Source organism: Cyphellophora attinorum (genome assembly GCF_001299255.1).
Source record: "Cyphellophora attinorum strain CBS 131958 chromosome Unknown Contig15, whole genome shotgun sequence".
NCBI lineage: Eukaryota > Fungi > Ascomycota > Eurotiomycetes > Chaetothyriales > Cyphellophoraceae > Cyphellophora > Cyphellophora attinorum.
The window spans coordinates 61,885-88,265 of record NW_017253243.1 but is presented as its reverse complement, the minus strand read 5'-3'; the positions used below and the strand labels follow the sequence as shown (position 1 = coordinate 88,265).

Below are 26,381 nucleotides of genomic sequence, written 5' to 3'. Positions count from 1 at the left end.
CGCGGATCTTGCGGATGACAGCGCATTATATAATTTACCGAGCATTTGAGGTCTAAAAGATCCAGGTAACTGCCACTCACGTTATCACGAAGTCGTTCTGCTTATGGTCTAGAGAGACGTCGCGGTCAACGACACCGTACTATGCGCCTCGATGTTTGCCCACCTTGCGAAGCCGAACATTCAAGTTCGTGGCAGCTCCGCGACGGCAGAACTCTGGCGGGACACGCGACAGCCCAGGTGCCCGCCGAGAAATCGTGTTGACCCATGATCTTGGCTGGAGACAAGTTTCAGGAACAATGATGTGATTGACTGCTTCAAGGGCCCATGTCCTGGGCTTCCGGGCGGCTTTTCCGGGCCTTATAATAAAAGTCCGGCTACTGACAACCAAGTCAGAGTACGCCGTATCGATGGTCTTGGTGTTGTCATGCACCTGGGCATCTGTCGCTTCTTACGCGTATTCTGAATGAACTTGCAGTATCCAGATCTTGGGCTGAGACATCACAAATGACTATATCGCCACGACCACCGCCGTCAGTCCCAAAGCAAGCGCTAATTGTGGTCCTCCCAGGTGCACGGTTAGGCGACCCCCATCGTCACTCATCTGCGCTCCTGCATCAGTCGTATTCGATTTCCCTTCGCGGACAACACGCTGAGCTGTCGACAAAGCAGCGCTTTGAGTGGTTGCCGTGATCATTCTGCTGTTTGTAGTACTGTTCATCTCTCGATTACCAGCCACTGACACCTCGTGCCTGAGCTGTAACTTGTCGAAGTGCTCGGGCACATTGTTGTCGGCTCGCGCAGCGTAATTTGTGCTAATTAGGTGGTGTCGCAGCTCCGACACGGCCATCATGCGACCGAGTTGCAAGCCGCCAACAGCAGCGCAAAGGGCAAGCTGCAAGAATGGGAGTATGTGCATCTGGCACTATCCAGGTGATAGTTATTGAGTTGCTTGGTCTCAATATGTCGCTGATCGTGTCGTTGGTGTAGTACGGGTATGATAAAGCTTGATGCGCATAAATGACCTACCGCACTTACCGTTGAAGCCCGCCATACCTATGTTATTGCTCGCAATCGACAGTCGTTGCTATGTGAGCAATAGTACGATTGTTTACCTGGCTGGAAATGTCCATGATGACGGGTAGCCGCAGCTTACCTCCACTTCCCTGCAGCATCTGAGTCTTGTCATCAGAACGTCGCAAGCACATGAAAACGTGTGGTGGCGATAAGAATGTGTGCTGTCAACACATCAAGTACTCAATGGCGCTACAGAGGCGTAACGGAGGCTTTGACGACGACGAGATCTGGACGAACAGGAGGGCAAAAAGACTCGATCTGCCTCGCCGCCTAGGGGTTGTGCAATCCCGGGCAGGGTCCTCCCCAGCCAATCAGATCCGCCAGAGCCTCTCGTATCGAGACAAACTTGGTTCGAGAACGCGTGCTCTGCGACGTTTCTTCCTTCATGTCACAATAATTCCTTGCAAAGTGCTCGGTAAGTGACAATGCCGTTATCACACACGAGCAATGTCGCAGGTAGGATCGACACGGTAAGTCCTGGCGTGCTCTGACCTCAAGAAGGCCTTGTCATCTCGTGGACGAGGAATGCACCTGTCTTAACCCTTTCTTTACCGTCAACTTCAACGACACCACCGAAGCTGGTCTTCGTTCGATTCCCATCAGCGAAGCCGGTCTTCTTGACACACAAGTCTAGACCTTCAGCGCCCTCCCTGGCGAGAAAGTCACCGATTTTTTCCATGATGGCGTTTTCTTTCTTCCTCAGCAAATCCACCCGTAACGAGCTATCTGTAGCAGATCCGCGATGGCGCAGCAAAACCGTCCTGCACCTCATTACAGTCAACTTCGCGTTCGTGGCAATCGCACTTTTTGGAGCCGTCGTGCCGATGTGGAACGACAACTTTTTTCACGGCAGAGGCCTTCGTGGCGATTGGACTGACGGCTTGATCCTCGCGCCGCTGCTCGTATCTTTCATCATCTCCTGCACCACAATCATCACCATCTTCATACAGCGCAAACGGCTACCACCACTCTTCAACATTGGAGCCCTCCTCGCGATACTATTCTTCCTCCTTATCGCCATTGTCTTTGCCGGCGTTGGCAGCATCTTCCCGCACTGGAGAAGCACCACAACACCCAACCAGAATGGTGTTGTCCTTTGTAACACTCTCAACATGTTCACCCGTGAATGTGAGCCTATGATGTATCGCATCGGTGAACTCCAGATCGCTGGTCTCATCTTCAGTATCATCGTCTGGCTTACCACATCTCTCCTCGTGGTGATCGCCGTCCAGGAGTGGCGCGACATGAAGTTTTTGAGAAAGCACCAGCTCCGCAAACTACAGCTTTACACAGATCCAGAGAAGACCACTGGGGGCCGCCCTGGAGGCCGGACTGGCAAGCAGATCAAGCTTCGCAACTCCATCACCCGGATGAGCTATCTGCGGCCACCGTCTGGAGTCCGCCTCAGCAGATACAGTCCACAGCACAAAGACTCGACAGCTTCAATTGGAACAACAGTACCATTCGTCCTTATTGCGGAACCAGAACCGAGCCACGCTCACCCGGTGAGATATGTTTAGTCGCTCACAAGCTAAAACATCGCTACAAATACAACGCTTACCAACACCGTCGACCACCAGCAAGCCCGCACTGAAACAGCAGATCCCTGAGAGCCGCCGCTGCCGCCACCACTTCCATCGCCAGCTTCGAAGCCGCGCGCCTCTCCACCCATATACAGCGCTCCTAGCTCCGTCAGATCTCCATCGTCGTCCAGTAGCGCCACCGCATCTCCTGTCCAGTCATTGGCCTCGTCCTCCCTAAACGCGCCAAACCATGCATACCTCGCTACCCAGTCGGTCGCATCCAAAAACGCCAAACTCTGGTTCATCATCCCCTGCACCTCCTCCTTGGTCGCTGGTTGCGGCAGCGCCATCTCCGTCACCCACAAGTCCTTATCCGGATAGGTCTCATGCAGCGTGCCCAGCCAGCTTGCGAGCCCCTCAAACGCACCGTACCAGTGCGCCGCCACAAAGTCGAATTCGCAACCCGTATCCTCATACTTGTCCCAACAGCTCTCATTAAACTTCTGCAGCCATTCGAGACCATTCGGACTACCAGTCGTGGCAGGCAAGCTGATCTTCTTGCCGTTCTTGCCCTCTCTCAATTTCACAATGTCCGCCCACGCCTCAGCCGCATCTTCCGGTTCGATATTTGTTCCGCCTCCTGAAGTAGCGCCATCGGGCTCGTTGAACGTCAGGACGTTCTCGTACCTCAGTCCGTTTATGACTCGGATGTCCTGGTCCAGATTCTCGAGACTGTGGATCATGGGCGCGAAATCGAGCTTGGTGAAGGATTGATCTTGTATGGGACCGGCGCCCCAGGATTTATACCATGTTATGGGTGTTTTACCTGAAGCAAATATGCTATTGTCAGTGGCGGAAGACTTGGTGCCAATCCAGGAGATGCCGCGTTTGGTCCCTGGGTTGTCGGTACCGTTCTGGGCCGCCGTGGGCCTTGTGAGGAGAAGGACCGCTGCTAATGTCTGCAACAGCAGGCTTTGCATGTTGTGTACAGACGCTCCTGTCCGTGGGTGGTTTGTGTAGCGCATCGTGACTCAGATCTTGGGCTGATGTCTTGGCTGATGGTGCGGGCTATGCCTTGGGACGGGGCCGTCGACTTTGGTGTCTGCAGTGGTCTCCTGCAATGTCTTGTTGCGTCTGGCTGCCAATATATCGTCTGACTTTACCCGCGCGCTTGCAACTTTCTATCCTGTCTGCGTCTTGCCAATTTAGTCTCTACTTTGGGCTTGCCTATATTTCAATATCAAGACAATTTTTCACGAGGTCGGTCCACTGGATAAATTACTGCTCGTGCCTGTATGGACTGGAAGCGGGTGATCTTCCACTGCGACTGATCGGTATACAGTGTGTTCGAGGAAGTGGCGACAGTAGTAGAGGCAGTATATATTGTCAGTCCAACAACGGCCTTATCAATAACGACAACATTATGTATGCCGAGCCCTCCGCCACCCACTTCAAAAGCAGGGCACGGGCTCGGCTCGAGCCAAGGGGAGCAAGGTCAGAGCCTGTTCTTGCGGGATCCGCACGTGGCTATGTTTGGGCCCGACGACGTGCTTTGCCCAATAATTCTACAATCTCTATCAAGAAGCGAAACGCTGCTCAATTAGCGATATTCAGATGCTGGTCCTCTGCTCGAAATTGGGAAGCGAGAATGGATGACGTCGTTGATGCGAATGCCTTGGCATTGGGCTACGCACGGACCGCGGGACGACACCTCTCGCAAAGTTGGGATGTGGTATCTGTAAGCATTCATGTTAGCAGAACTTTTGTGCCTGAAGCAGGCGCGCTGCTGCGTTTCGTTGGCTACTACAGGCATGTTACGGCCAAAATCTCGGGCGAGTAAGCCACATGCGGAGGGACATGGCCCCGGATAGTGGTAGACCTGCATAAAGTATGGGGATCTACAAACTCTGTTTGCTGAACATAGGTATGACCAGGGGAACGACAGCTGAGGGCCTCGACGACTACGGTGGTGGTGGCAGCGACCACGAGTACATTGACAGACTCGACATGGCTGAGTCACAGCGGCGTTGACGGTGTGCCTGACATGCAAGCCATCGACTGCTCCTTTAAGACGTCCTGGTCTAATAAGCTCCTTCTATAGATCGCGACCGAGCCAGCCAGTCTCTCTTGCACTAACTTATCTATTGCCAACCAATACTAACACACGACCACAATGCCGCCCAAACTAGTAGTCGGCCTGATGGGCTCTTCCGTCGCAAACGGCGCCTCCCTCCTCTCCACTCCAGCCGGCATGAAATCCTTCCTCGCCATCTGCTCCCGTCATAACATCCACGAGCTCGACACCGCCCGAGTCTACGCCGCCGGCGGATCCGAAGCTGTCGCCGGCCAAGTCGGCGCTGCGTCCTCGTTTGCGCTTTCAACCAAAGCGCCCGCGTTCGCCCCACAATCTCTCCGGCGGGATGCCATCATCGCCAACTGTAATGCCAGTCTCAGGGCACTGCAGACTGACAAGTCGACATATACTACTTGCATGGACCGGACAGAACGACGCCCCTAGAAGAGCAGTGCGCCGCCATTAATCAGCTGTACTCCGAAGGGAAGTTTGCTCGGTTCGGGGTGAGCAACATCTCGCCCGAGGAAGTACAGCAGATTCACGATATCTGCAGTCGAGAAGGGTACTGCCTGCCCAAAGTCTACCAGGGCGGATACAACCCGATCGGACGCGGTCCCGAGGACGGGCTTTTTCCCCTACTTCGGAAGTTGGACATGAATTTCTACGCATTCAGCCCCCTTGGCGGCGGGTTGCTGGCGAAGCCCTTACAGGAACTGGTGAAGCCAGCCAAGGGGACGAGGTTCGATGAGATGAAGGTCTTTGGGGATATCTACCTGACCGAGGAGATCATGGGGGGATTACGAAAAGTGCAGGCGGCGTGTGATGAAGCTGATGTGAAGTTGATGGAAGCGACGATGCGGTGGTTCCGGTGGCATTCCGTATTGGGTGAGGGGTCTTGGGGAGAAGGAAATGGGGTGATTGTGGGGGCGAGTAGTGAGGCACAGTTGGAGGGAAGTTTAGGGGCATGGGAGAAGGGGAGGTTGCCGGACAATATAGCTGAGGCTTGGGAGGAGCTGTTCCAGGAATTGATACGAGCAGGGATGGTGCCGCGGTTTCACAATTGATGGGCTCAGCTTCAGAGGTCTGGCGTCTGAAGCGGGTTGGGACGCTCTCAATAAAAGTTCGGCATCGGCAGCCGAACCGTACGCATCCAATGCGAGGATAGAGCTGGGATGAGAGCGGTTTATTTTGTAGAGCTGCTGTCATTCTATGCGGTGTCAAGTTCATCTATGCTGCGGAACGAAGTCTCATATCAAGCCCTAACGGATATGTCATACTCACCTCACGCATAGGTGCCGCTGAAGCCGTAGTGTATGCCTCGCAGAGCTCTGCTCCACGACAATCACTCCTTGCGGATGAACGCGCGTGTCTCTTTAGAAGCAGAACACCTGATCCTCCAACTTGCTCACAGGCCGTGCCTTCTGATAGCCCAGGCTCTCGGTCGCCTTCTTCAGCGCGCTCACCATGGGCGGAGGACCACAAATGCAGATCTTCATATCTGGTCCAGGTGCTGGCAAGTGCTCCTTGATCATATCCGCCGTCACGAAGCCAGTGCCACCACTCCACTTCTCCGGAGGGTTGTTGAGCACGTAGTAGACCTTGAAGCCCTCGTCCTCAGCGGCCAGATAGTCGATCTCTTGCTTCAGTAAGATGTCGTCGGGATTGACGTTCGCGAAGATGAGGTCAACCCTGGTAGTGTCCTTTCCACCATTCCGAGGTCTGCCTCGCACGATAGCCCGAATGACCTGCAGCATAGGCGTGATGCCGGTACCGCCTGCAATCATGCCGATGCGACTGCACATGTTGGGGCTATAAATCATAGCGCCCTTGGGTCCACGCAGCTTCATGGTGTCGCCGATCTTGAGGGTCGTCATGTACGCACTGATGTTGCCTTGCGGGTATGCCTTGATCATGAAGTCGACATAGCCTTTGTCCTCGTCGGAGGAGATGGGTGTGTATGACCGTACAACTTCCTTGTCGGCACCTTTCGGTGTGGCGGCTAGGGAAATATGTTGGCCTATGGGGAGGCCGAGGATGGAATTCTCTGAAGGGAGGCCGAAGCGGTAGATGGCGACATTGTGTGAGGTCTCGGTCTTCTTGATGAGTGGAAACTCTTGGAATTGGTCTGGAATGAGGACTGGCTTTGCTGGGGGAGCTGCTCTGCGTCAGTATACACTGGTGGGCTGTTGCGGGAGACGGAGAACGAACCGGAGGAAAGGTATATATAGCCTGCTACTGCAGCACCCAGTACAAGCAGTAGAGATGGTATTATAACATTCATAGACCTGTGTTTTCGTCAGTGACATCCTGAGCCAGCGTTTTACGTTGACTCACGCCATGGTGAATGTCTGGGGGCGCAGGTGGTTGAGTGGCTGCAACAGAGACGATCACACGCAGCTCCTGGACTGATAGCCAAGGACTTGAAGGTCACCACCAGTACCTCATTACTTCAGCACGAAAAGGAGCACCGCGGTAGGATGCGGGTTCAACATTAATATAGATTGTCGGGCAAACTGCCCCACATTCGATGAAGTCGTCCACAACGATGTTTCAAGGTTGGCCAAAAAAGAAAAAAGTTCCTCCGTCAGTTCTCCCGTGAGACCGGATGACAAGAGACGATGCACTTTGCCCACTTGCTTCCTTCCTTGGCCTCCACACTGTCGGATACCTAAACAGGACTTGCGCCTTGGTGACAGCTCATTATCTACATTGCGGAGTAGTTCCCAGCTCAAATGCGAGGTTTCTGACGCAGAGATTAACCCATGTTGTGTACTATCGCCGAGTCCATTGAAGATATATTTTCCTTGTACCTGCCGAGCAACGGAGATGACCATCGGCACACAAGATGCCCCTTTACCATTCAACCTAACAGATCTCGACCGCCAAATTCTAGCACAAACAGACGAGGAGTTCCATGCGCACTCATGGGATGAACTCAAGGAAATCATCAGTACAAACAGGCTCGACATCTTGAAACGCAAGCCCTCAGAGTTGCGGCGCTATCTCAAATGGTCTACTGAAACAAAAGCTCAGTATGGCAGTGTCCCAAACTACGTGATGGAGGAGAGGCTCAAATGGAATCCGTTGCCTTCCACAACGCCGGAGACGGGACCCAAGTTTTCGGTGCAGGATCCTACGCCGTTTGCGAACTCAGAGGATTACAGGATCATGCCGAATGACTGGCCGTATGGGATGGAGGATGGGATCAGGCACTTGATTGTGTGGTTGAAAGGCAGAGTGGAGACGGAGCCGTCGAGGGGTGACATGACGCCAAAGTCGAGGCAGCAGATTCAGCACTTCGTCCAGAAGACGTTCATCGATCGTGTCGAGGGTTTGCCAGGGCCTGCTGAGAAGGTCATGTGGTTCAAGAACTGGACTGCCTTGCAATCAGTGCCGGGGATGGAGCACATCCATGTGCTTGTACGGGATGTGCCGCAGGAGATCATTGATGAGTGGACCGGCGGTGAACCGATGAAGCAGGACGAGGGTTCGTGACAGTGTTAGAGTTGCATCAGTGGCGTCGTAGAGAGGACTTTGGGCGTGGTCGAAAAGAATAAGTCTATGGGGTTATCTCAATGTCTAGAATGTCATCAATCATCGTAGCTTCGAGTTCCGAAGCTCATTCCACATCGTGTCCAGCACTTGGAAGGTCGCCGTAACACCCTCCATCGTCGACTTGTCAATCTCCATGAAGCCGTACCTTTGCTGGATTTTGTCTGGATGCCACCTCACCCTTTCTACCTTCAGAGCAGCTGATAGAGCCCCATCGTCTGCATCATTGTCAGCTTGGACCGCTGCCGTGGCATCTCGAATAAAACGTCGGATTTCCTCCGCCTTGACATCCTTGCGCTGGCCCGACTCAACTGGCCATGCAATCTTGTTACGAAGGAAGAGATTCTCGGTTGGCTGTGATGGATCTCGTGTCTTGGCCATTTCCTGTAGCTGTTCCCATCGTTGAAGATAATGTTGCCACAGCTCACGCCAGCGCTTCTGATCTTTGCGCTGCTGTCCACGTCGCAGACTGGCATCGATCGCGAAGTCGAAAGTGAAGTTGTCATATGCTTCTCCATCAACTTTCGGCTTCCGTCTTTTGCGGGCACGTTGGTGCTTTGCCTCTTCTTCAGCCTTTTCGCGAGCTTTTTCTTGGCGCCTCTCTTCTCGCTTCGCCTCGACTCCTTCCCTGCTCTTCTCCCACATCTTGCGGCGAACGTACGTAGCATATTCGTCGTCAGTCATGATCTCGAGTTCGCCAGTGTCCTCATTCACGAATGTGTTTGGGTAGTTGTGAATTGGCTGACCGTAGACGCCCTCCCAGAAGTTAGCACCCTCATCGTCACCCATGGCATCGAACAAAGATTCCCTGAATGCATCGTCGAGATTCAAGCCATTTGACTGTTCAGCAGTCTCACTGTCTTCGCGTCGCCGTCGCTTGAATCGGCTGTGCGACTGCTTGTCCTTGTCGGAGCGATGGGAGCCGTGGTGATGGCGCCGCTTCCGACTACGTGTGGTGCCGCCACTGGGCGCATCATCTGTACGGGTTGCATCGTCCTTGAATCGGAATGGCTGGAGTGGCGTCGCAGTCGCACCATCATCGTCGTCGGACATGATGCTTCATTATGGTCGCCACGGAAGCCCCGAAGCGAAATGACCACTACTGTGGCCGCAAAGTCTGCCTGTTGAGGGAATGGTAAAGGAACACAAGACTTCGCAAATGTCTTGAGGTTGAACCAAGAAAAAGTGGGTCTTTCACTCTATGAACTTTTTGTCTGAATCACAACGATTGATTGTGACTCCCTTGGGCAATGCAATCAGAATTATCAACGTTCGCTTCTGCATTGTCTCGTCGTGCGATCTTCACTTCCAGATATCATCGACTCATTCGACTTACACAAGGTTGGCAGGAAGCGATTCAAGTTTCGACTACTTGCCAAGGACGATATTTGAGCACGGGCAAGCGCGTCTCTAAGAAGACCTCCAGCAAGCGCGTTGAAAAGTGCGATTTTCGCAAGAGCGAACGGCTGAAGAAATACAGCCAGACGTGCCCGCGATCTTACACACAGCAATCGCTCAACATGGCGAAGTACGAGAATCCCGTTGACTTCTATCGACAACACATCGCCGAACGCTTGGCACCCCTGGTCGACAAGAAGGAATCCGAAATCTACCCTGTGCTTTCGTGGACTACGACATTAGACAAGGGCGACCTGATACTGCCAGCAGCCGCACTTCGAATCAAGGGCAAGAAGCCACAAGAGATCGCTGACGATGTGGCCTCAAAATTTCCGACAGATGACCAAACATTGGTGACGATACAGGCACAGGGAGCTTTCCTGGCTTTCTTCTTCAAACCACAGAGCCTCATCAGCCGCGTGGTACCCCTGATCCTCCAACAGAAGGAAGCCTATGGTCCAAACCCGACATTAGGTCTGAAAGACCCAAAGGACGAGTCGAAAGGCAGCAAAAAGGTCATTGTCGAATTTTCGTCACCGAATATTGCCAAGGAATTCCATCAAGGTCATCTTCGAAGTACAATCATCGGCGGCTTTCTCTCGAAGCTATATGCTCAGACTGGATGGGAAGTCATCCGTATGAACTACCTCGGTGATTGGGGTAAGCAATATGGTTTGCTTGCCAACGGCTTCAGAAAATTCGGCAGTGATGAGCAGCTCGAGAAAGACTCTATTCAGCATTTGTTCCAAGTCTACGTCCAGATCAGCAAGATTCAAAAGGAGCAGAACGAACCGATCGACGCGTTGAAGAAGGAAATCACCGAGAAGCGGAAAACAGGTCAGGATGTCTCGGAGCTGGAAGCCAAGTTGGCGCCATTGGTCGACGCCAGCGAAGATGAGGCTGCTCGGAAGTACTTCAAGAGTATGGAGGACAATGATCCTGACGCTATTGCCCTGTGGACCAAATTCCGAGACCTGAGTATCTCGAAATACAAGAAGACTTACCAACGATTAAACATTGCTTTCGATGTTTTCTCAGGAGAATCACAGGTTGGCAAGGAGATGATGGAGAAGGTCTTGACGGATTTGAAGAAGCAAGGTATTGCTGAGGTGGACCAAGGTGCAACCCTGATCGACTTCTCAAAGCACGGTGCCAAGAAGCTCAACAAGGCTATCATTATTCGACGAGATGGCACACCGCTGTATCTGACCCGAGATCTGGCTGCGATCCTGGAACGCCACGAGAAGTATGGCTTCGACAAGATGATCTACGTAATCGCAGATCAGCAGAACGAGCACGTTGCCCAGCTGTTCAAGACCACAGAGATCAGTGGACACAAAGATGTAGCCTCGAAATGCGAGCACATCAGCTTCGGAATGGTGAAAGGCATGAGCACCCGCAAAGGCACCGTCAAGTTCCTTGACGATGTCATCGCTGATGTGCGCGTCAAGATGTGGGACGTGATGAAATCGAACGAGAAGAAGTACGAGCAGCTCGAAAACCCAGAGGCCATTGCCGACGTTCTTGCCATCTCTTCGATTATGGTTCAAGATCTCAAGGGCAAGGTCCGCAACGGCTATGATTTCAATATTGACCAGATGACTGCATTTGAAGGCGACACTGGTCCATACTTGCAGTATGCTCATGCTCGGTTGTGCTCGATTGAGCGCAAAGCTGGTGTTGATCTAAGCACATTGAGCAGCGCAGACTGGTCGAAGTTGTCAGAGAGTCACGCTGTTAACCTAGTCCGAGCGCTGGCTCAATGGCCTGATGTGGTGACCAACACTGTCAAGACGCAGGAGCCCGCTACAGTGCTCACGTATCTCTTTAAGATGGCGCACGCGCTGAGCTCCAGTTATGACCAGTTGCAGGTTGTTGGCAGCGAACCGGAACTTCAGAAAGCTCGACTGGCGCTGTACGAGGCTGCTCGACAGGTGTTGTGGAATGGTATGACTCTGCTCGGTCTTTCTCCTGTTGAACGCATGTGAGATGCTTCAGACATTCATCCAGGTTCTCGAGATACTCATACTCGACGAGCGACCTGCTTGGTCGGGCGAACAAAGTCGAAACCCGCCTGGGAGGCCTTCTGGAGGCCTTAAAGCGCGGGCGAGCTCGGGAAAAGCAGGTAATGGTGGACGGGAATCTATCGCGTTCGCAATTCGCATTTTCATGCTCGACACCTCCGCAAAAAGCTTATGGAGCAGTCCGGCGGAATTGTATCTGGGGAATGCTGGTCGCAGCACTGTTCGGTAGGACCTAGGCTCACTTCCAGGCAAGCAATTCACATTCTCGCAAAGCACATCAACTGATGATCACGTTGTGCTTATCTTTGACGTGAGGTGTACAATAATATGACTTCGATACGATTCGTTGACTGATGGATCAGAACAAGGTAAATCCTGGGGACGCGCTCGGAAGCGACAGAAGCCTGTCGATTGAGTTGTGGCTTCTGACACGCCTTCGACTCAATCGATAAGGTGTGACAGCGCTCGAGCGCACTCACTGTCCACCTTGGTAGGCAATTGCCACCCTCATCCAGGTTTGCTTCTGTTGATACTGCCCACGCTGGTGGCGCATTGTCCATTTCGTGAAACCTTGCCAGACAGTGATCCCAGCAAGCTGACAGCAGCAGTCAAAAGTCCAGGCCAGTAAGGTGGCAGTCGAAGGTGACACAAAGTATGCGTTGCTGTCGCCAACAACAGAAAGCTTGGACCACTCAAGATGCCGATGCGCCACATTTTGCTATGCGCTCACAAACCAGAGTCACTCCCCCAGCACCTTCATTCGAACCACTGACAGATGGATGGCTATGAGCAGCCGATTCAGCACTTACATACATTTCGCTTGGGCTCACCGGTGACGAATATAGAAAGGTCAGCAGTAGAGGTCGAAGGGCCCGCAACGTTGGGCTGCAATGGCGACTGGTGCTTGGCAGGTCGGGCATGCATATTCGAGTAGACAGCCAGTGAGCTGTAGGCCCGCGCTGCAAGCTAAGAGACTGACAGGCGAGTCAATGGATGCCTGGGATGGACGTTCGTTCGGTAGGTGAGTGGCCTGCATGCTGCTAGATAGGAAACGGAGGGGGGCAGAAAATGATGTCTCCGTCATTGAGCGTTTCGTCCATTGAGAAATTCTCTCCCCTTCTTCTGCAGGCCGCAGCAAAGCATTGAGCATTTCCTGCAACAATTGTGACTCCAGAGTCCGGATCTCTTGTCGTCGCAGACAGCAGGCGCCACTCTTTACCTTCTAGTGGTCTGTTGCGATTCTTGTTTCCATATCATTGGAAGGACCTACCCGTTCTTGCAGTCTCTGAGGCAGTTGCCCGCGACATTGAGCAACGCTGTTGTTAGCTGCGCAACTACCCATCTTGTTGACGACCGCTTCCGCGCATCGACAACGCATCAAATTACCCTGTCCAGCCTGAGAGAACACTTCGTGCTGGCCAGTGAGCAAGATGCGAACGCGACCCAAAGAATACCTGAGCCATCGAAGATCGCATGACGAAACGATTAATTGTGAGTGCTGAGCAGATCGCGACGGTCGTTCAAGATTCACAAAGCGGCGAGATCAGCAGCTGCACGAGATCACGGCCACGCGTCGACTTCAGTAACGCCTTGCATCCCGGCCGCAACCATCCTGCTATCAAGAGCATTGTCAACGATAACATCCTACTTCTTCTGTATCATAGATTCCCAGGCAGACAGCCCTCAAAGATCATCCGCGACCAATTACACAGGGGCCCAAATAAGCTTAAGGTTTCTATCGATAGGCGGGCCTTTCCGGGGGCCACACTGAAACTATCCACTCCCTTGGAACTCCAGACCTCACTCCATCGGTACACCGACCACCCAACAAGGGGCAGCTTTGAGGACCGCCCTCAACTGGAACCGAGCTAGACAGCTCCTACTGGCATATTGCTCACCGTGCTTCCGAGGATTATCGGCCTACTGCTCCGGGGTCTATCTGATCGATCCCAGTCACTGACCACCCCTTGAACACATCACCCTCTTGGACGACAGTAATTCATGCCGGACAATCGACAAGGACCACGGGTAGCTCACGTCGAGGACTACGACGACGATAACAACACAACTATCTCACATACTCGCGCTTTTGCTAGCGCTTCCAGTAGAGGCACCAAGGATGGTAGCGACTCGGGGTATTCCAGCCGTGCTGGTACCCATGATGGAGAGAGCAAGCAGACTTCGCCGGAGGTAGTGATGGCGATGCCGATTGAGAGACAGAGAAATCCCTACAGCAGTGGTCCACTACCTCAACGTCAAAAGTCTACGACACATCCAAGGCGACCGAATGATATTAAGAATTCGGCCCAGCATGAACCTGAGAAGCGGAAGGAGTTTTGTCATCGTAAGGGCGTCTGCTATACTTGTGACCAATTGGGATACCATGTGAATCAGGACGAGTTCGAAGCAGGTCTTGCCAAGCAAACGGTGACTGGTCAGGATGGCCACCGGAGATCCGAAGCACCCAAGGTTGAAGTGTTCGAAGAGGAGGAGGAGCGCATTGACCCGGGCAAGAAGGTACGACAGGTGTCTTCACACAAGGGCGGCCGGCCGGAACTTGACAAGCGGCATTCGACCACAAGACACACACCCGCATTCAGTCCGGCGCCTGGCCCTTACTCTTCACATGACTACGTGGCACAAATGGCTACTGCAGGTTACGCAGTATCTCCTTACGGCTACTCGCCAGCTTCGGTCACGCCTTTGACGCCAGCTTATGCTTCGCAATCGCACTCACGTGGATACTTCGATCATCGTAGCACAGCACCAAGTCGGCCCGCGCCGCTCCACCGTAATAGTGTCCACGAACGGCCTTCGACCTCCCAGACGACTTACGCAGACTATGAGAAAGTATACCCTGCCCCACAACGAGAGACTTTGAAAGCAGCCAAACGACTATCCTATAATGGAAAGCGACCAGAAGATTACGATTTAATGCCTCCGCCACCACAACGACCAGATCTAAAGGTTGCCACTGACACTCCGCCCACGCCCAATCACACGCATTCGTACTCAGCGGACTACAAGAGGCACGACACAGGCTACGATGGCTCGGACGACTATCGTGATTCGTACGACAGCTATCATCGCAGACCGGCTGACGACTTGTCAAGAACACGATCTCGTGATCTATCTCCCCGCCGACATGACCTACCACCACTGTCTGCACGACCAAAGCCAAGACAGACGGTCTCAGAGTCCTACACATCCAAATCTGCCACGAAAGACCAATTGGGTCATACCTCAAGCACGCGACGAGCGACTCAGCCTGTCACTGCGATCGATGCGAAACTCGCTGATGCCGAAGCATACCAAGAGCGACAAGGCGCAGCCAAGACATCGCATGCTTTGACACACCAGACCAAGACATCAAGCGGTAGCAAGACTCATACCAGATCAGAAAGCGGCAGCAACCATAGCCACCAGCAGAGCCACTACTCCTCCGCATCACGGATTTCCTCCAAATCACAGACGTCTCGTCGCGGCAGCGTCCTCATCGAGACAGGAGGCAAGGCTCGACCAGTGAGCATCGCCTTGCCTGCCCACGGCGTGACCATACAGATCGGCGGCGATGCTCCGGACGAGAAGCCCAGACTCAAGGGTAGCATAGAGCCCAAAATGATTGAACAAGCTCCGACACAAAGCGGAAGCACGGCGAGCAAGTCATCCGCGACTAGGAGCCGTGCTGCCACGAGCGACTACACGACGTCTGATCGCGGACGAGATGGTGGAGGGCGTGATCGAGGACAAGACTACAAGATCACGAGACGGATCTCGCATGTCATCGATGATAGTCGGCCGCCGTCGTCGCCGGTAAAGATGAAGCAGGGCCGGTCGTCTTCGTCGACGCGGTCTGGCAGCCGGCATAGGGCGTCGAGTGACGGTAATCAACGACGTTAATGAGAGCATGTCCGGCTTCGTTTCCCTCTACAATATTTACTCCCGAGTTACAATGAAATGCTCCTTTCATACCCAACGACATTACGACATCTACAACACGCTTCTCGCTACGATTTAGGCGGCATTTCTGCCTTGGATCATCTTTTATCTGCCCAGCATTTCTCGACATTCACCTCACATTCTCAACACGCAAAAAGCATGTCGAAATAAAAGCACATCGGGCTGGGCTTTCAAACATTCTCCGCGGTAGACCATTTTCGACTTCCTGCTCCCTCCGGCGCCCGTCGCAAGACTGGCTGGCTCTGGGTACCGAACCGATTTCGGGCTTTTCTCTACGTTGTACATTCATCATCGTCAAGCATTTTGGTTCTCTGATTCTTCCAGCTCTGGCGTTCTTTCATTGGAATGTCGTGACGTGGGAATCGGACGATTTGGCAACAACATGAGAGGAGGCTATTCCGTCACGGGAACATGTCCATGGCATTTACTGGCTTTGGTGGGAGTAAGATTGCTATGCTTGCAGGGGCAACTTTGAATCATGTCTTCTGGACAAGATGCACTATGTAGTATACTCACGTAGGTAGCCCCAGAAGGCCGGCCATCAGGGCATGACTGAATTCTCAGATGTCTAGTTCTAGCCAAATGCTTCCGTGCCGTAGATATGCTGTGCTTGATTTTCCCGGGCATTTTGGCCGTCCCGTCTTTACTTACCGCGACCGAGTCATCGATACGCGCCAATCGTTTTCGAGTATGGTAACATTCGGGAGAGGTGACTCCGTCTGGCCTCGCATCTTCTGGCTGCTACCACCACACACCGCATCGTGTTTCCACTGGGCGAGAGGGATTAGACGGTCGGCCCGAAATACTCATCTTGCATCTTCTATGAGTCGCCTGAAGGTGCCCTTGATCGACCGCAACTTGATCCGCAGCCGACGTCCTTCGCCTTAGCAAGCGCTACTTCCCAAACATCGGCAGACGTCGACTAGGACCAATGAAACCATCGCTCTCATCGCCCTCCTTTGAGAGTTCCTCATCACTCCATGGTGCCGCAGGCAGGAGTCCGGCAGCTCGCTGCCAATACAAGCGCAACGATTCGTGAACGGCGCTCTTGTATTTAGGCAGGGCTCTAAAGTCCTGAAGCATATTTGCCGCCCCGGTGCGAGCGGTCGGTCGCTGGTTCTCAGCCCTGTACTTCCGCCAGGCGGCCAGGTCATGTAGTACATATTCTCGTGGTACGCGGATGGTATATGCGCCATCGGGGATGCCCAAGTGACTGCTGGATACGTGGTCAACCTTGGCGATATCGGTCACGGTACCATCATGATATTGGTATTGTGCGGGGGTCATGCAGCCATAAGAGATGTTAGGTCGGAAGTCCAGTTCCTCTCTCTCCGTGCCTCCCGCGTGGCCAGCATCATCCTTGAACTTGCGTAAGGGATATGTGCATGAGGGATCCACTGACATTGACTGCGACGAATGGCAGCTGGGGCTCGAAGACGCACGCCCTGGCGAGGATCATCGGAGTTGAACAGTGTCGATGCCACTCTTGGCCAATGGACATGAATCTCAGCAGAGCCGATAGCAGTCGCCGGCTCTTGACAGCGAGCAGGTGAGAAAGATATGTTGTCGAAGGAGAAAAGCATCCCTGTATCGCCGCCTGTGACATGCTTCAGATCATCAGGACTAAGCTCGAGGCATACCAAGAGCAAATCCATGAGATCAAGCGAGAATATGTAAGCGTCCACGTCTGAGGAAGTCGCATACTGCGTGCTTTGATGGAAGTGGTCGACGACCCTCCAGAAAAGCTGTTCATAGTTTTCATAATAGTCCACAGCGAAGCTTTCACCGCCCTCAACCATTCCGAGGAGAGCATATATCCTGTCGCGGTAGTCCGAAGACCTTAGCCTGCCGAAATCGTGCAGACGCTGGCGAAGTGTTGGCGCAGGTCTACCAATGCGCCTAGAACGCCAGGATGAGACGAGTTGGCCTATGTTGCCCTCACGGCACAGTACGTAGATATCGTGAGCCACCGTGCTTGCGAAAACGATAGCCAGCAAAGGCGTGCAGGAGAGATCGTAGAAGTGCTCCAAGGAGATCGAATGATTACCGTTCAGAAGAACCTGGCGCCGGGCGAGTATCACTTCTTGACTGATCCATGCTCTGGTGAAGTAATTGTGGCGAAAGAGAGCCCTAAACCCGTCCACAGACTCCATGTACATTGTTCTAATCTCCACTGACCTGATACCGTGGGGAGCAGACTCAATAGTAGGACTAGCTGCAAGCGCACGAAGTGTCCCTTCATCGATCTGCCCGTTCTGCTCCAACACATCTTCTAGCTGTTCCGCAAAGCTAAAGACAACGTCAAGTTCGGGAGCAACACCAAGCCACATGAGAACTTCCTCGGCTTCCGCGAATAACGTCGACATTTGCTGGACTTGAGAGTTCTTTTCACTCAGATCCGTCTGATTGATGCATAGCGCATCTATCCACAGCAGCTGATCAGGACAGAAGCCGCGCGCGCGGCGAAGGAAATCGTATAGGTAGACCTGTATATCTGCGCGCTTGCCATTAACAAGGATTGTCTTGCCCACGGCCTGTGCGCCCCATACATAAGATAGGCATTTGTAAGGCGGTGGATTGACGTAGTGACCCATCTCGCAGCTGATCAAGCCATCGCCAAGGCTGGCGGATACTGTGACAAGGCGGATGTGCTTTGCAGTCTCCAGAGTCTGGTATGTAATGGCTTCCGAGTTGGCCATTGCTGGAGCCGGAGTTGCGACTGCATCTGATCGACTGTATGTGGTCTCTTATCCCACAGCTTAAAGCTGAGCATATCTGTTATCGCTTGGCTAGAAGCAAATCAACCAAGAGGTGTACAAGAACACGATTGGATAAGGCTAAGTAGTCGTTGCAGCCTACAAGGCGCGGGCTAAGGTCGGGTAAATCGACCAATGCCTTGGACCAACCCGCTTAGTGAGTCCAGCCTTGCCTGGACGCTAGAGACTTATGAGCCACTAAGATGTTAGTCCGAGTCTGCTTAAAAGTATTCATCCGAAGTTCACATGGATATAATCGAGGCTCTGTGATATACATTTCACACGAAATGAATGCCCTCTTGGTTGAAAGACCACAATAGCTTCAGGAAGTCGCCCTCGTCGCACATTCTCGCGCGCTTATCGGCCAGAGTCGTCTTGTCTTCCAACACGATTCGAATCTTTTCACGCACGAGATCGTTGACTTTGGATCTCTTCTTCCGTGCTTGCGTCTTGGGGTGCTGTTGCTTCTGCTGCTCGATGTGGTCGCGATGCTCTTTGAAGAACGCAGGAAGATCGTCTTCGTCCATGTCGTCCATATCCAGATCCATTGCTGCGACGGGCATCCCTCCTACTGATTCGTTGTCGGAGCCAAATCCATTCCACTCATCGTTGTCTGCAGTTGTGGCTGGTACGTTGTCGATCTCCATCAACGCATCTGTATTGGTCTCGGTCGAAGGCCCATCCTCAAGCGTTACACTGTTCTGAGCACACCAAGTCCTGTAGTTCGATTCCAACATGCTGATCACCGAAGTCGTACCAAGAAAATTCGCCCTCAACGTCTTGTTCTTCCGCACAAAACACACTCTCAACAATCCATCCCATTCGTCATACGAGATATTCGGTCGCGGATTCTTCGGCACCATCCTGATAACACTGCTCTCAACCTGTGGCGGAGGCTTGAAATTGTTCTTCCCCACTTTCATAATATGATCAATCTTCGCCCACATCTGTGCATTCACACTCAGCCGACTGTACAACTTGTCCCCTGCCTTCGCGAATAATCGCATCGCAAACTCCCTCTGAAACATGAGCACGCAGATCCTCGGACTTGGACTTGTGGCCAGCAACTTGAACGTCAACGGACTCGAAATCTGGTACGGCGTATTACTGATACAGACGTCGAAGTATGGCAACTCCGTCTTCATTACGTCGCCAAGCACGACATCTAGCTTCTTCGCCATCGGCGTTCCCTGCACACGTTTGGTGACTTCAGCCGCCATGCGTGGGTCCAGCTCGACGGCGATGCATTTCTTGGCCTTTTCGAGGATTTTTACCGTCAGATTGCCTGATCCAGGACCGACTTCTAGCACAATGTCGGATTGCTTCAAGCCGGCTTTTTCGACGATGGCGGACGCGACTCCAGGATTCTTGAGCACGTGTTGGCCAAGATCAGTGTTCATTTTGAAGATGGCATTTGACATGTTGTTCGCGGTGGCGGGCTTTTTGGTGTTGTTTTTGGCGTAAGGCGAGGCAGGCCCGCCGCCGTTCCGCATCTTGCTTGCTTTCGGCATCTTTGTGGCGTAGTCTGTATCGAGAACACTTCAAGATGAGCTACATCATGAGGCACAGGGCCAACGGACGTTATTGGGAAAACGTGGTTGAGGCAACGAATCTGGCTGAGAGTGAAGTCGCAATATCCCCAAAAACCAAAATTTTGTGGAGCAGGCCTATCGATAAGGTGAAAAGCTTGTCTTTTGAACATTGTTAAATAGTGTTTCAGGCTGCTAAAAGCTCCAGCTGCGGAGACCTCTCCAGGGCCGTTGTAATGTCGTTCAAGACGTTGCGTGAGTCGAAAAGCTGCCCACGAATCAAGATCTGTGGGTTTCTTTCCCAGGGAGGGCGCTGAAGGTCCCAGACCGCTGTGACAATCGCACACACAGGTTTACGATGAGCCTCACTCAAGCGTCACTTCGTGGCACCAAAATATTCATGGAAACCCGGCCAGGGAGGCCGCTAACGGTCTGAGATTGGCTCGCCTATGGCAATACCTTCAGTTCCTGTACCACCTTCTGTAGTACCTCCTCCGTACCCAGACCTGCGTTCTTGGGCTCCTTCCGCACCCGTTGCCACACCTCTCCATGCTTTGGCTCGTTGGCGACGCATTTGGAGATTACATCGGCGCGTTTTTCCTGCTCAGTCATTAGACAATTTCCATTTTCAAGGCAGAGGCCGCCCTGGCTGGGAAATTTACTTACTTCTGTTCCATGCTGGATCAGGAACTTGAGATACCACGCCCAGGTGTCCCCTATATCCGGATCCAGCACTAACGCCTTCTCGAACCAGCTCATGGCTTTGTCAAGCTTGCGCTCGCCCCAGAAGATCCTAGCCACGGTTACAAGGAGCACTGGGTCATTGTCGACGGCCTTGATCGCCTCCAGAGCTTGTGGTTTGCGTTGGGTGCGAGGCTGTAGATGCCAGATGTTCTCTGACCAAAGGAGGCCAGATTTCGGGCATTCCTGCATGGCCTTGCTCATCAATATCCTAGCCTGCTGTGGGTTTGCTGGTTTCGCGTTGAGCTCGACTCTGACACTTTCAGCCCAGAGCTCGGGTGTCTTGGGATTCTGCAGGCGGCTGCGTTCTAGCACAGAGCGCGCCTTGATGGTGACACCCGCAGATACTTCCAGCCGTGCAGCCAACAGCCACAGTGGCACCGACTTCGGGCACGCCCGAGTGCCTTGCGAGTATGCTTCGCGAGCTTGCGGGATCATGCCCTTGTCCTCGTAGATCTGGCCCTTCATCATCCACAACTTCGCGGAACGCGGGAATCTTGTCTCCTTTTTGTTGACTATCGCCGATGACAGACCCTGGAGCACGAGGTCCAGCGCAATATCAGTGTTGCCAAGCTGTCGCTCGTAAGCTGCGCTTTTGTACCAGACTCTTTCCGTAGGAGCTTCCCGCCGAGCTTCGTTGAGTAGCTCTCTGGCCTGGTCGACCTGACCAGCGTCCGCCTCAAGCTTAACAGCAGCCAGCCAGATCTCCTCGTTTCCTGGGTTCTGCTTGAAAGCATTGCCGAGCACAATTCGACTGCCGTCCACGTCGCCGGCATCCCACTTCTCTCTCGCGAGCTGAAGCCAAAGAACGTCTGACTGTGGACATGCCTCTACAGCCTTCTCCAGTAGATGCCATAGATCCTCCTTACTGCCGTGGTTCTTTTCCAGATCCGTTGCTGCGAGCCAAAGTGAGATGCTTGTTGGGAACACACGTAGCGCATACGCGTATATGGCTCGTGCTGTATGGTATCTGCCGCGTCCTATACTGGCCTTGGCGTCGTCCTTCCAGATATCTTTCCGGTCGTCATCGTCCTCCAGAGTCCACCCTAGCGTCTCTCTGATAATATTGGCGCAGGTCAGTATGGCTCCTTCCTCCTCGCACTTCTCAGCCTCGGTGATCCATTCTTCCCGTTTAGGCATAGCGTTCTCTTTGACCAATGCTTTGATAGCACGATTCATGAGGTTGACCTTATTTGCGTTGCCGATCTGTTCCTGTAACCGGGCGGCCGCTATCCAGATCAGGTGACTGGTTGGTACAGCTTTCCGTGCCTTGTTCAGCACCGCTTGGGCATTCTCTGGCGTTTCCAGTCGCGCAAGGGCTAGCCACAGCTCTACGGACAATGGGATGATTTCTGTCGCTTTAGCGAGCATTAGTCGCGCATCGGCGATGTCCTCTTCCAGGTTGACGGCTGCTTTCCAGATGGCGACTGATTGCGGGATATGGTCCAGGGCCATCCGGAGGATCTTCTTCTTGTCTCTGTTCTCTGATTCCAGCTCCATGGCTTCCATCCACAGCTTTGTAGACCGCTCGTTGTTCTTGATGGCGTTCGCAGCAATAATCTTAGCATTGTGATTGTTGTCGACCTTGTTGAGGCGGATGTTTTCTGACCAGGCGTCTTCGCTCTTGGGGCACAGCTCGCATCCTCGCGCCATCAGCTTCCTTGCCGCAACGATTTTGCCGGCCATCTCTTCTAGGCGGGCTATAGCGATCCAGCCAGGTGCGTGTTTCGGATTTGTCTTCACCAAGGACTCCAGGAGGCCTCTGACCCGGTTTACGTCGCCCACCTCAATCTCGCTTGCCTTGAGCTCGGACGATACTAGACTGGTGAGGTAGCCCTTTGGATCAATCGTCGTAGATGTGCCAGTAGTCGTGCCGTTGTTCTGTGTAGCCTGAGCCTGATCGATACGGGCTTTGAGCACCTTGTTTCGGGCTGCACCGATGTCCGCGAAGTTAGTCATTGTGCCATCAGCGCCCTCCCCATTGCCATTAGCATCGTCCTGAACACTGGTCTCAAACTGTGTAGAGTCTCGTGCACCTGCTAGCACGCTGTCTGGAACGGCGTAGAAGCGCTTCTTCATATCCTGCTTCGCTCGACGGTTTTTGCCGGTCATGTCGCCAGCATCGGGGATGCTTGCCCAGTCATCGTCCGTCATAGAAGTCAGACCTCGTTTGAGATCTGCGAATTGCTCGGAGATCTTGGGGTTGTTTCGGTCGTACTCTTCTTGTTCTTGCTTCTCGCGTGCTTCCCTAGTCGATGGTATTACGTCGGTAATCTGTTCGTCCAACGCGGAGAGATATAACCACGGGTTCTCTTGGAGGGATAGGGGTGGGAGGGAGTGACTAACCTTCTGGCTTTCCTCCGCCGTGCCATCTTCTCGTCCACATCCTGGTATATCCTGTCTGCCTCATCGTCTTCTCTGTCGAATTGCCCAAATGCAAACAGGCCTGTTTCGTTCTCCGGATCCTGAAAGCGCTCGTCTTCCTGCTCCTGCTCCTCGTCCGGTTTCTTCTTGTCGCTTGCTCCGTACGCTGTAGGCGGTGCAGCGCCTAATTGTTGAGCGCGTTTCGCGAGCGCTTCTTGGATCTGCTCGGGGCTGGGGCCTTCGCGCGTCGGGCCAAGGTCTGATCGCGTCGTAAAGCCAGTAGCGCCACGTCCGAGACCGGCGACGTAGTTCTCAGGCGCGGCCTGGCTCAGGAAATCGCGGCGTCCAGACATTTTCGGTGTAGAGGCCGCCCTGGAGTGCTGAGGAGCAATTACATGGCCTTGCTAATCGAAAGAGCACACTTCAGAGGAGCCTTACTTGAGCGTCACTGGAGCGCGGGAATCGTGGCAGATTTCCTGGCCAGGGCGGGCGCTGTAGGAATTATTTAAATATTTCAAAGGTTACGACTTTCCGGAGTCGTTCCGAGTTGATGCCTAGAAGTTTGCCTTATCGATATCGTCAGGCACAATACCTTCCACTACCTAGGTATTCATTCACTCGTCGTCCAACTTCACTTCTACAAGAACACCTTCAGTATACATTGAGATAAGCCTCACTCGAAGCTCAGTCAGTCAAAACAATGCGTCATGCATTCCGGTCCGGGCGAGCCCTGATGATGTGACCGCGGTGTACTCATCAAATCGGCGGACTGAGATGAGTTTTACTTGAGCCTTATAAGTGCAAATCATGGATCACATGTTCTCTGGTCAGTGAGGGCACTGTAAGAATTCCAAGTCCTGCTTCTCGATAGGAGAATAAGTGTCTGAAACCCAGTCATCGACGGAAGATCACCTTTGGACTCATTGTGGTAATACTGGCAACTACATTCGAATCGCTCTGGTGAAGGCTAGCGTACTACGAGAGCAGAACAGGATCGGTCGAAGTAGCAGTCGGCAGCAAGAATGTTCATCATAACATTGAACGACGCCTACAAAGGTCTCTTCAGCCTCAGCCTCAAATCTCATATTCTCCTAGAAAGTGAACAAAGTCGTTCATATAATTCGGCCGTGAATGAAAGCAAACAAAATCGATTGGCCGTTGCCATGCAATTTCTCCGCTTGCGAGCGCGTCCAACTTTCCCAATAGCTCACAAGCACTGGAAGTAGTAAGGGTTCAACACCTGACAAGTCGTACCAGAAACACAGTTCGTGGGGCCCTTGTACTCCTGTCCACCACACTGCGACCATTTGGGGACCGTACCACTGCCACCAGTGTTGCCACCAGTAGGTGCCGGCGCAGCAGTAGTAGTCAAGGTCCTCAGCGTCGTCGTAGGCACCGCAACAGTCGGTGCAGCTGATGTAGCCGTGGCTGTGGTCGCTGGTGGGCTGCCACCGCCGCTGCCGCCTCCAGTGCTGCCGCCAGCCATGACAGCAGGACCTGGGATGGGGTACGAAGTCGGGTTGTTGTACATATCGAAGATCACACCGGGCTCGGTCTGGCCATACAGTTGAGTGCCAGGGGTGCCGTCGCTGAGAGTGTTGGTGCCGCTCCCAGTCACCTCAATGTTGATGCACTGAGGATAAAATTGAGTTCCACCAACGCGCTGCGCCTCATGCAACGCCAGGATCTCGTGCCGGAGGACGTAGTTGCCTGGAGCGATTGAACTTGGGATGGTTGTCTGCCACATGAAGCCGTTCGCGATGAGTTCGTTGGCTGCCCACTTCCCATCTGAGAGGCCGGCTTCAGCGATCTTCGTGAACAGCAACGAGCTCTTTGAGATGGACTCAAAGCCTCCATTGACAGGAGCAAGATAGTCGATCACGGGCCCAGAGTGGCTGTCCGGCCAGGTGTTCCACTGTAACGTGATGGTGTCTCCCGCAGCGACGGTGAAGGACGATGACCCGGGTTCGGCACTCTTGTGGCAGATGACGTCGGGCGAGGTGACATCGGTGACGAAGCCGTTGTCGTTGTTGGCGGCAAGCCAGGCCGGGGTGTTAGGGCGGGGATTGACTGAAAGGCCGCCGTTGGTGCCGCCTTGGATGACTTGACCCCCAACAGTGTAGGATGAGACGTGGCCGTGGGCAAGGGCTGTGCCGGCGAATGCCAGAAGGGCGAGGACGGACATTGTTGTTGATGGAAGTTTTGGTGAATAGGTGTCGTCGTTGGACTGTAGTGTTGGAATGAGTGTGTTTTTGGTGAGTGTGCAAGCTCTTCAGTCAATGAAGAGAATGGTAATGAATGCAATGAATGATCGAGTCAATCGACAAGAGAATGAATGTATGGAAAGAGTGACTGGACAATGAAGAGACCTGCTGAGTCGGTTAAGGAGCAGCATCGTGAACAAATGGCGGAGGAAATAAGCAGATATATACCTTTTTGGTCCATGCCAGCGACGTGTCTACAGTATGCAAACCACTGACCACTATCTTACGAAGCATGGGAGGTTAAGAATCATCCATGCGCAATTGATGTACCGTCTGACGTTCATGAAGGAACGCCAAGCTGAAACGACTGACACCAGATACAGGGTGTGAAAAGATTTGGAGGGGGTCCTGGAGGCTGAAGCCTACTTTTCGCAAGGTAAATACTCTCCCTATACTTGTGAGCCAAAGAGACCTAATCGTTAGCAACGCGGTCATGCATCTGTAACAGAATGGATCAAAAGAATGACACGTCTTTCCTATCCCTGACAACGAGGTCGTCGTACGGACAGGACAAGGGAGTGTTTGAGATCGTCCAGGATACACATTAACCGAACCGCCTGCGTGGATTCTGAGAAGTTGCAAGCGAGAAGACGTCCCCCGCCAGGCCAGCACTCGTCGGTGCGTACTGCTGGACAGCAGCAATGCTTTGATGTTTCGTGGCATCGTGTCTCAGCACAACGCCAGCATTGATTCGTATCTCATCTTTGTCCTGAGGTGGGAGCCAGAGTGATGGGGCTCTTCTCCTAGAAGGTCAACGCGTAAGGCCAGCACCTCGGATGACTCTTCCCTGCTCAAAGGAGAAGCCCAAGATCGAGGAATGTAGCCGGCCACCATCTCCGCCACGGCACACAACCGTCGAAGCGAACTCGAAGGGGCGGCTATGCCTGTTGCAGGCTCCATCAAGTCCATAAAGTGCTGCTCGACAGGCTTTGCAAGCGGGGATGGGCTGCTAGAAGGACGAAACATACCGGCTGATATCGAAAGACTAGGGAGGATGACTCGATTCGAAACACCTTGGCGAACATTGGCAAGGAGGACCTCATTCTGGGTAAACTCGGTGAAAGTCGAGATGGCTTGGCACTCGTTTCATACCGGGACCGAGCGGGACCCAATTGGATTTGT

At 53.2% G+C, this 26,381-nt stretch overlaps 11 protein-coding genes across 11 annotated transcripts; 5 read left to right on the top strand and 6 right to left on the bottom strand.

Moving 5' to 3' along the window:
- Positions 1–1,754: 1,754 nt before the first annotated feature.
- AB675_4993 (uncharacterized protein) lies at positions 1,755–2,583 on the top strand (the record flags this gene model as incomplete). Its single annotated transcript, XM_018145170.1, has 2 exons — positions 1,755–2,464; positions 2,499–2,583. 2 exons carry the CDS (start codon positions 1,755–1,757, stop codon positions 2,581–2,583), a joined length of 795 nt encoding a protein of 264 aa, XP_017999283.1.
- A 22-nt stretch (positions 2,584–2,605) lies between these two features.
- AB675_4992 (Alkali-sensitive linkage protein 1) lies at positions 2,606–3,622 on the bottom strand (the record flags this gene model as incomplete). The annotated part of the gene is made up of 1 exon (XM_018145169.1): positions 2,606–3,622. One exon carries the CDS (start codon positions 3,620–3,622, stop codon positions 2,606–2,608), a length of 1,017 nt encoding a protein of 338 aa, XP_017999475.1.
- Positions 3,623–4,770: 1,148 nt separating this feature from the next.
- On the top strand, positions 4,771–5,735 carry AB675_4991 (Aflatoxin B1 aldehyde member 3; the record flags this gene model as incomplete). The annotated part of the gene is made up of 2 exons (XM_018145168.1): positions 4,771–5,035; positions 5,071–5,735. 2 exons carry the CDS (start codon positions 4,771–4,773, stop codon positions 5,733–5,735), a joined length of 930 nt encoding a protein of 309 aa, XP_017999364.1.
- Positions 5,736–7,497: 1,762 nt separating this feature from the next.
- AB675_4989 (N-acetylglucosamine-induced protein 1) lies at positions 7,498–8,166 on the top strand (the record flags this gene model as incomplete). Its single annotated transcript, XM_018145166.1, has 1 exon — positions 7,498–8,166. The coding sequence occupies one exon, from the start codon at positions 7,498–7,500 to the stop codon at positions 8,164–8,166; it is 669 nt and encodes a 222-aa protein (XP_017999254.1).
- A 99-nt stretch (positions 8,167–8,265) lies between these two features.
- Positions 8,266–9,276, bottom strand: AB675_4988 (uncharacterized protein; the record flags this gene model as incomplete). Its single annotated transcript, XM_018145165.1, has 1 exon — positions 8,266–9,276. One exon carries the CDS (start codon positions 9,274–9,276, stop codon positions 8,266–8,268), a length of 1,011 nt encoding a protein of 336 aa, XP_017999420.1.
- A 467-nt stretch (positions 9,277–9,743) lies between these two features.
- Positions 9,744–11,609, top strand: AB675_4987 (Arginine--tRNA ligase, cytoplasmic; the record flags this gene model as incomplete). Its single annotated transcript, XM_018145164.1, has 1 exon — positions 9,744–11,609. One exon carries the CDS (start codon positions 9,744–9,746, stop codon positions 11,607–11,609), a length of 1,866 nt encoding a protein of 621 aa, XP_017999454.1.
- A 2,037-nt stretch (positions 11,610–13,646) lies between these two features.
- AB675_4986 (uncharacterized protein) lies at positions 13,647–15,545 on the top strand (the record flags this gene model as incomplete). The annotated part of the gene is made up of 1 exon (XM_018145163.1): positions 13,647–15,545. The coding sequence occupies one exon, from the start codon at positions 13,647–13,649 to the stop codon at positions 15,543–15,545; it is 1,899 nt and encodes a 632-aa protein (XP_017999411.1).
- A 954-nt stretch (positions 15,546–16,499) lies between these two features.
- Positions 16,500–18,304, bottom strand: AB675_4985 (uncharacterized protein; the record flags this gene model as incomplete). The annotated part of the gene is made up of 2 exons (XM_018145162.1): positions 16,500–17,012; positions 17,048–18,304. The coding sequence occupies 2 exons, from the start codon at positions 18,302–18,304 to the stop codon at positions 16,500–16,502; spliced, it is 1,770 nt and encodes a 589-aa protein (XP_017999369.1).
- Positions 18,305–18,639: 335 nt separating this feature from the next.
- On the bottom strand, positions 18,640–19,872 carry AB675_4984 (Dimethyladenosine transferase; the record flags this gene model as incomplete). Its single annotated transcript, XM_018145161.1, has 1 exon — positions 18,640–19,872. The coding sequence occupies one exon, from the start codon at positions 19,870–19,872 to the stop codon at positions 18,640–18,642; it is 1,233 nt and encodes a 410-aa protein (XP_017999330.1).
- Positions 19,873–20,337: 465 nt separating this feature from the next.
- On the bottom strand, positions 20,338–23,348 carry AB675_4983 (Pre-mRNA-splicing factor prp1; the record flags this gene model as incomplete). The annotated part of the gene is made up of 3 exons (XM_018145160.1): positions 20,338–20,490; positions 20,557–22,879; positions 22,978–23,348. 3 exons carry the CDS (start codon positions 23,346–23,348, stop codon positions 20,338–20,340), a joined length of 2,847 nt encoding a protein of 948 aa, XP_017999337.1.
- An 854-nt stretch (positions 23,349–24,202) lies between these two features.
- AB675_4982 (Polysaccharide monooxygenase Cel61a) lies at positions 24,203–25,180 on the bottom strand (the record flags this gene model as incomplete). The annotated part of the gene is made up of 1 exon (XM_018145159.1): positions 24,203–25,180. One exon carries the CDS (start codon positions 25,178–25,180, stop codon positions 24,203–24,205), a length of 978 nt encoding a protein of 325 aa, XP_017999295.1.
- Positions 25,181–26,381: the final 1,201 nt, after the last annotated feature.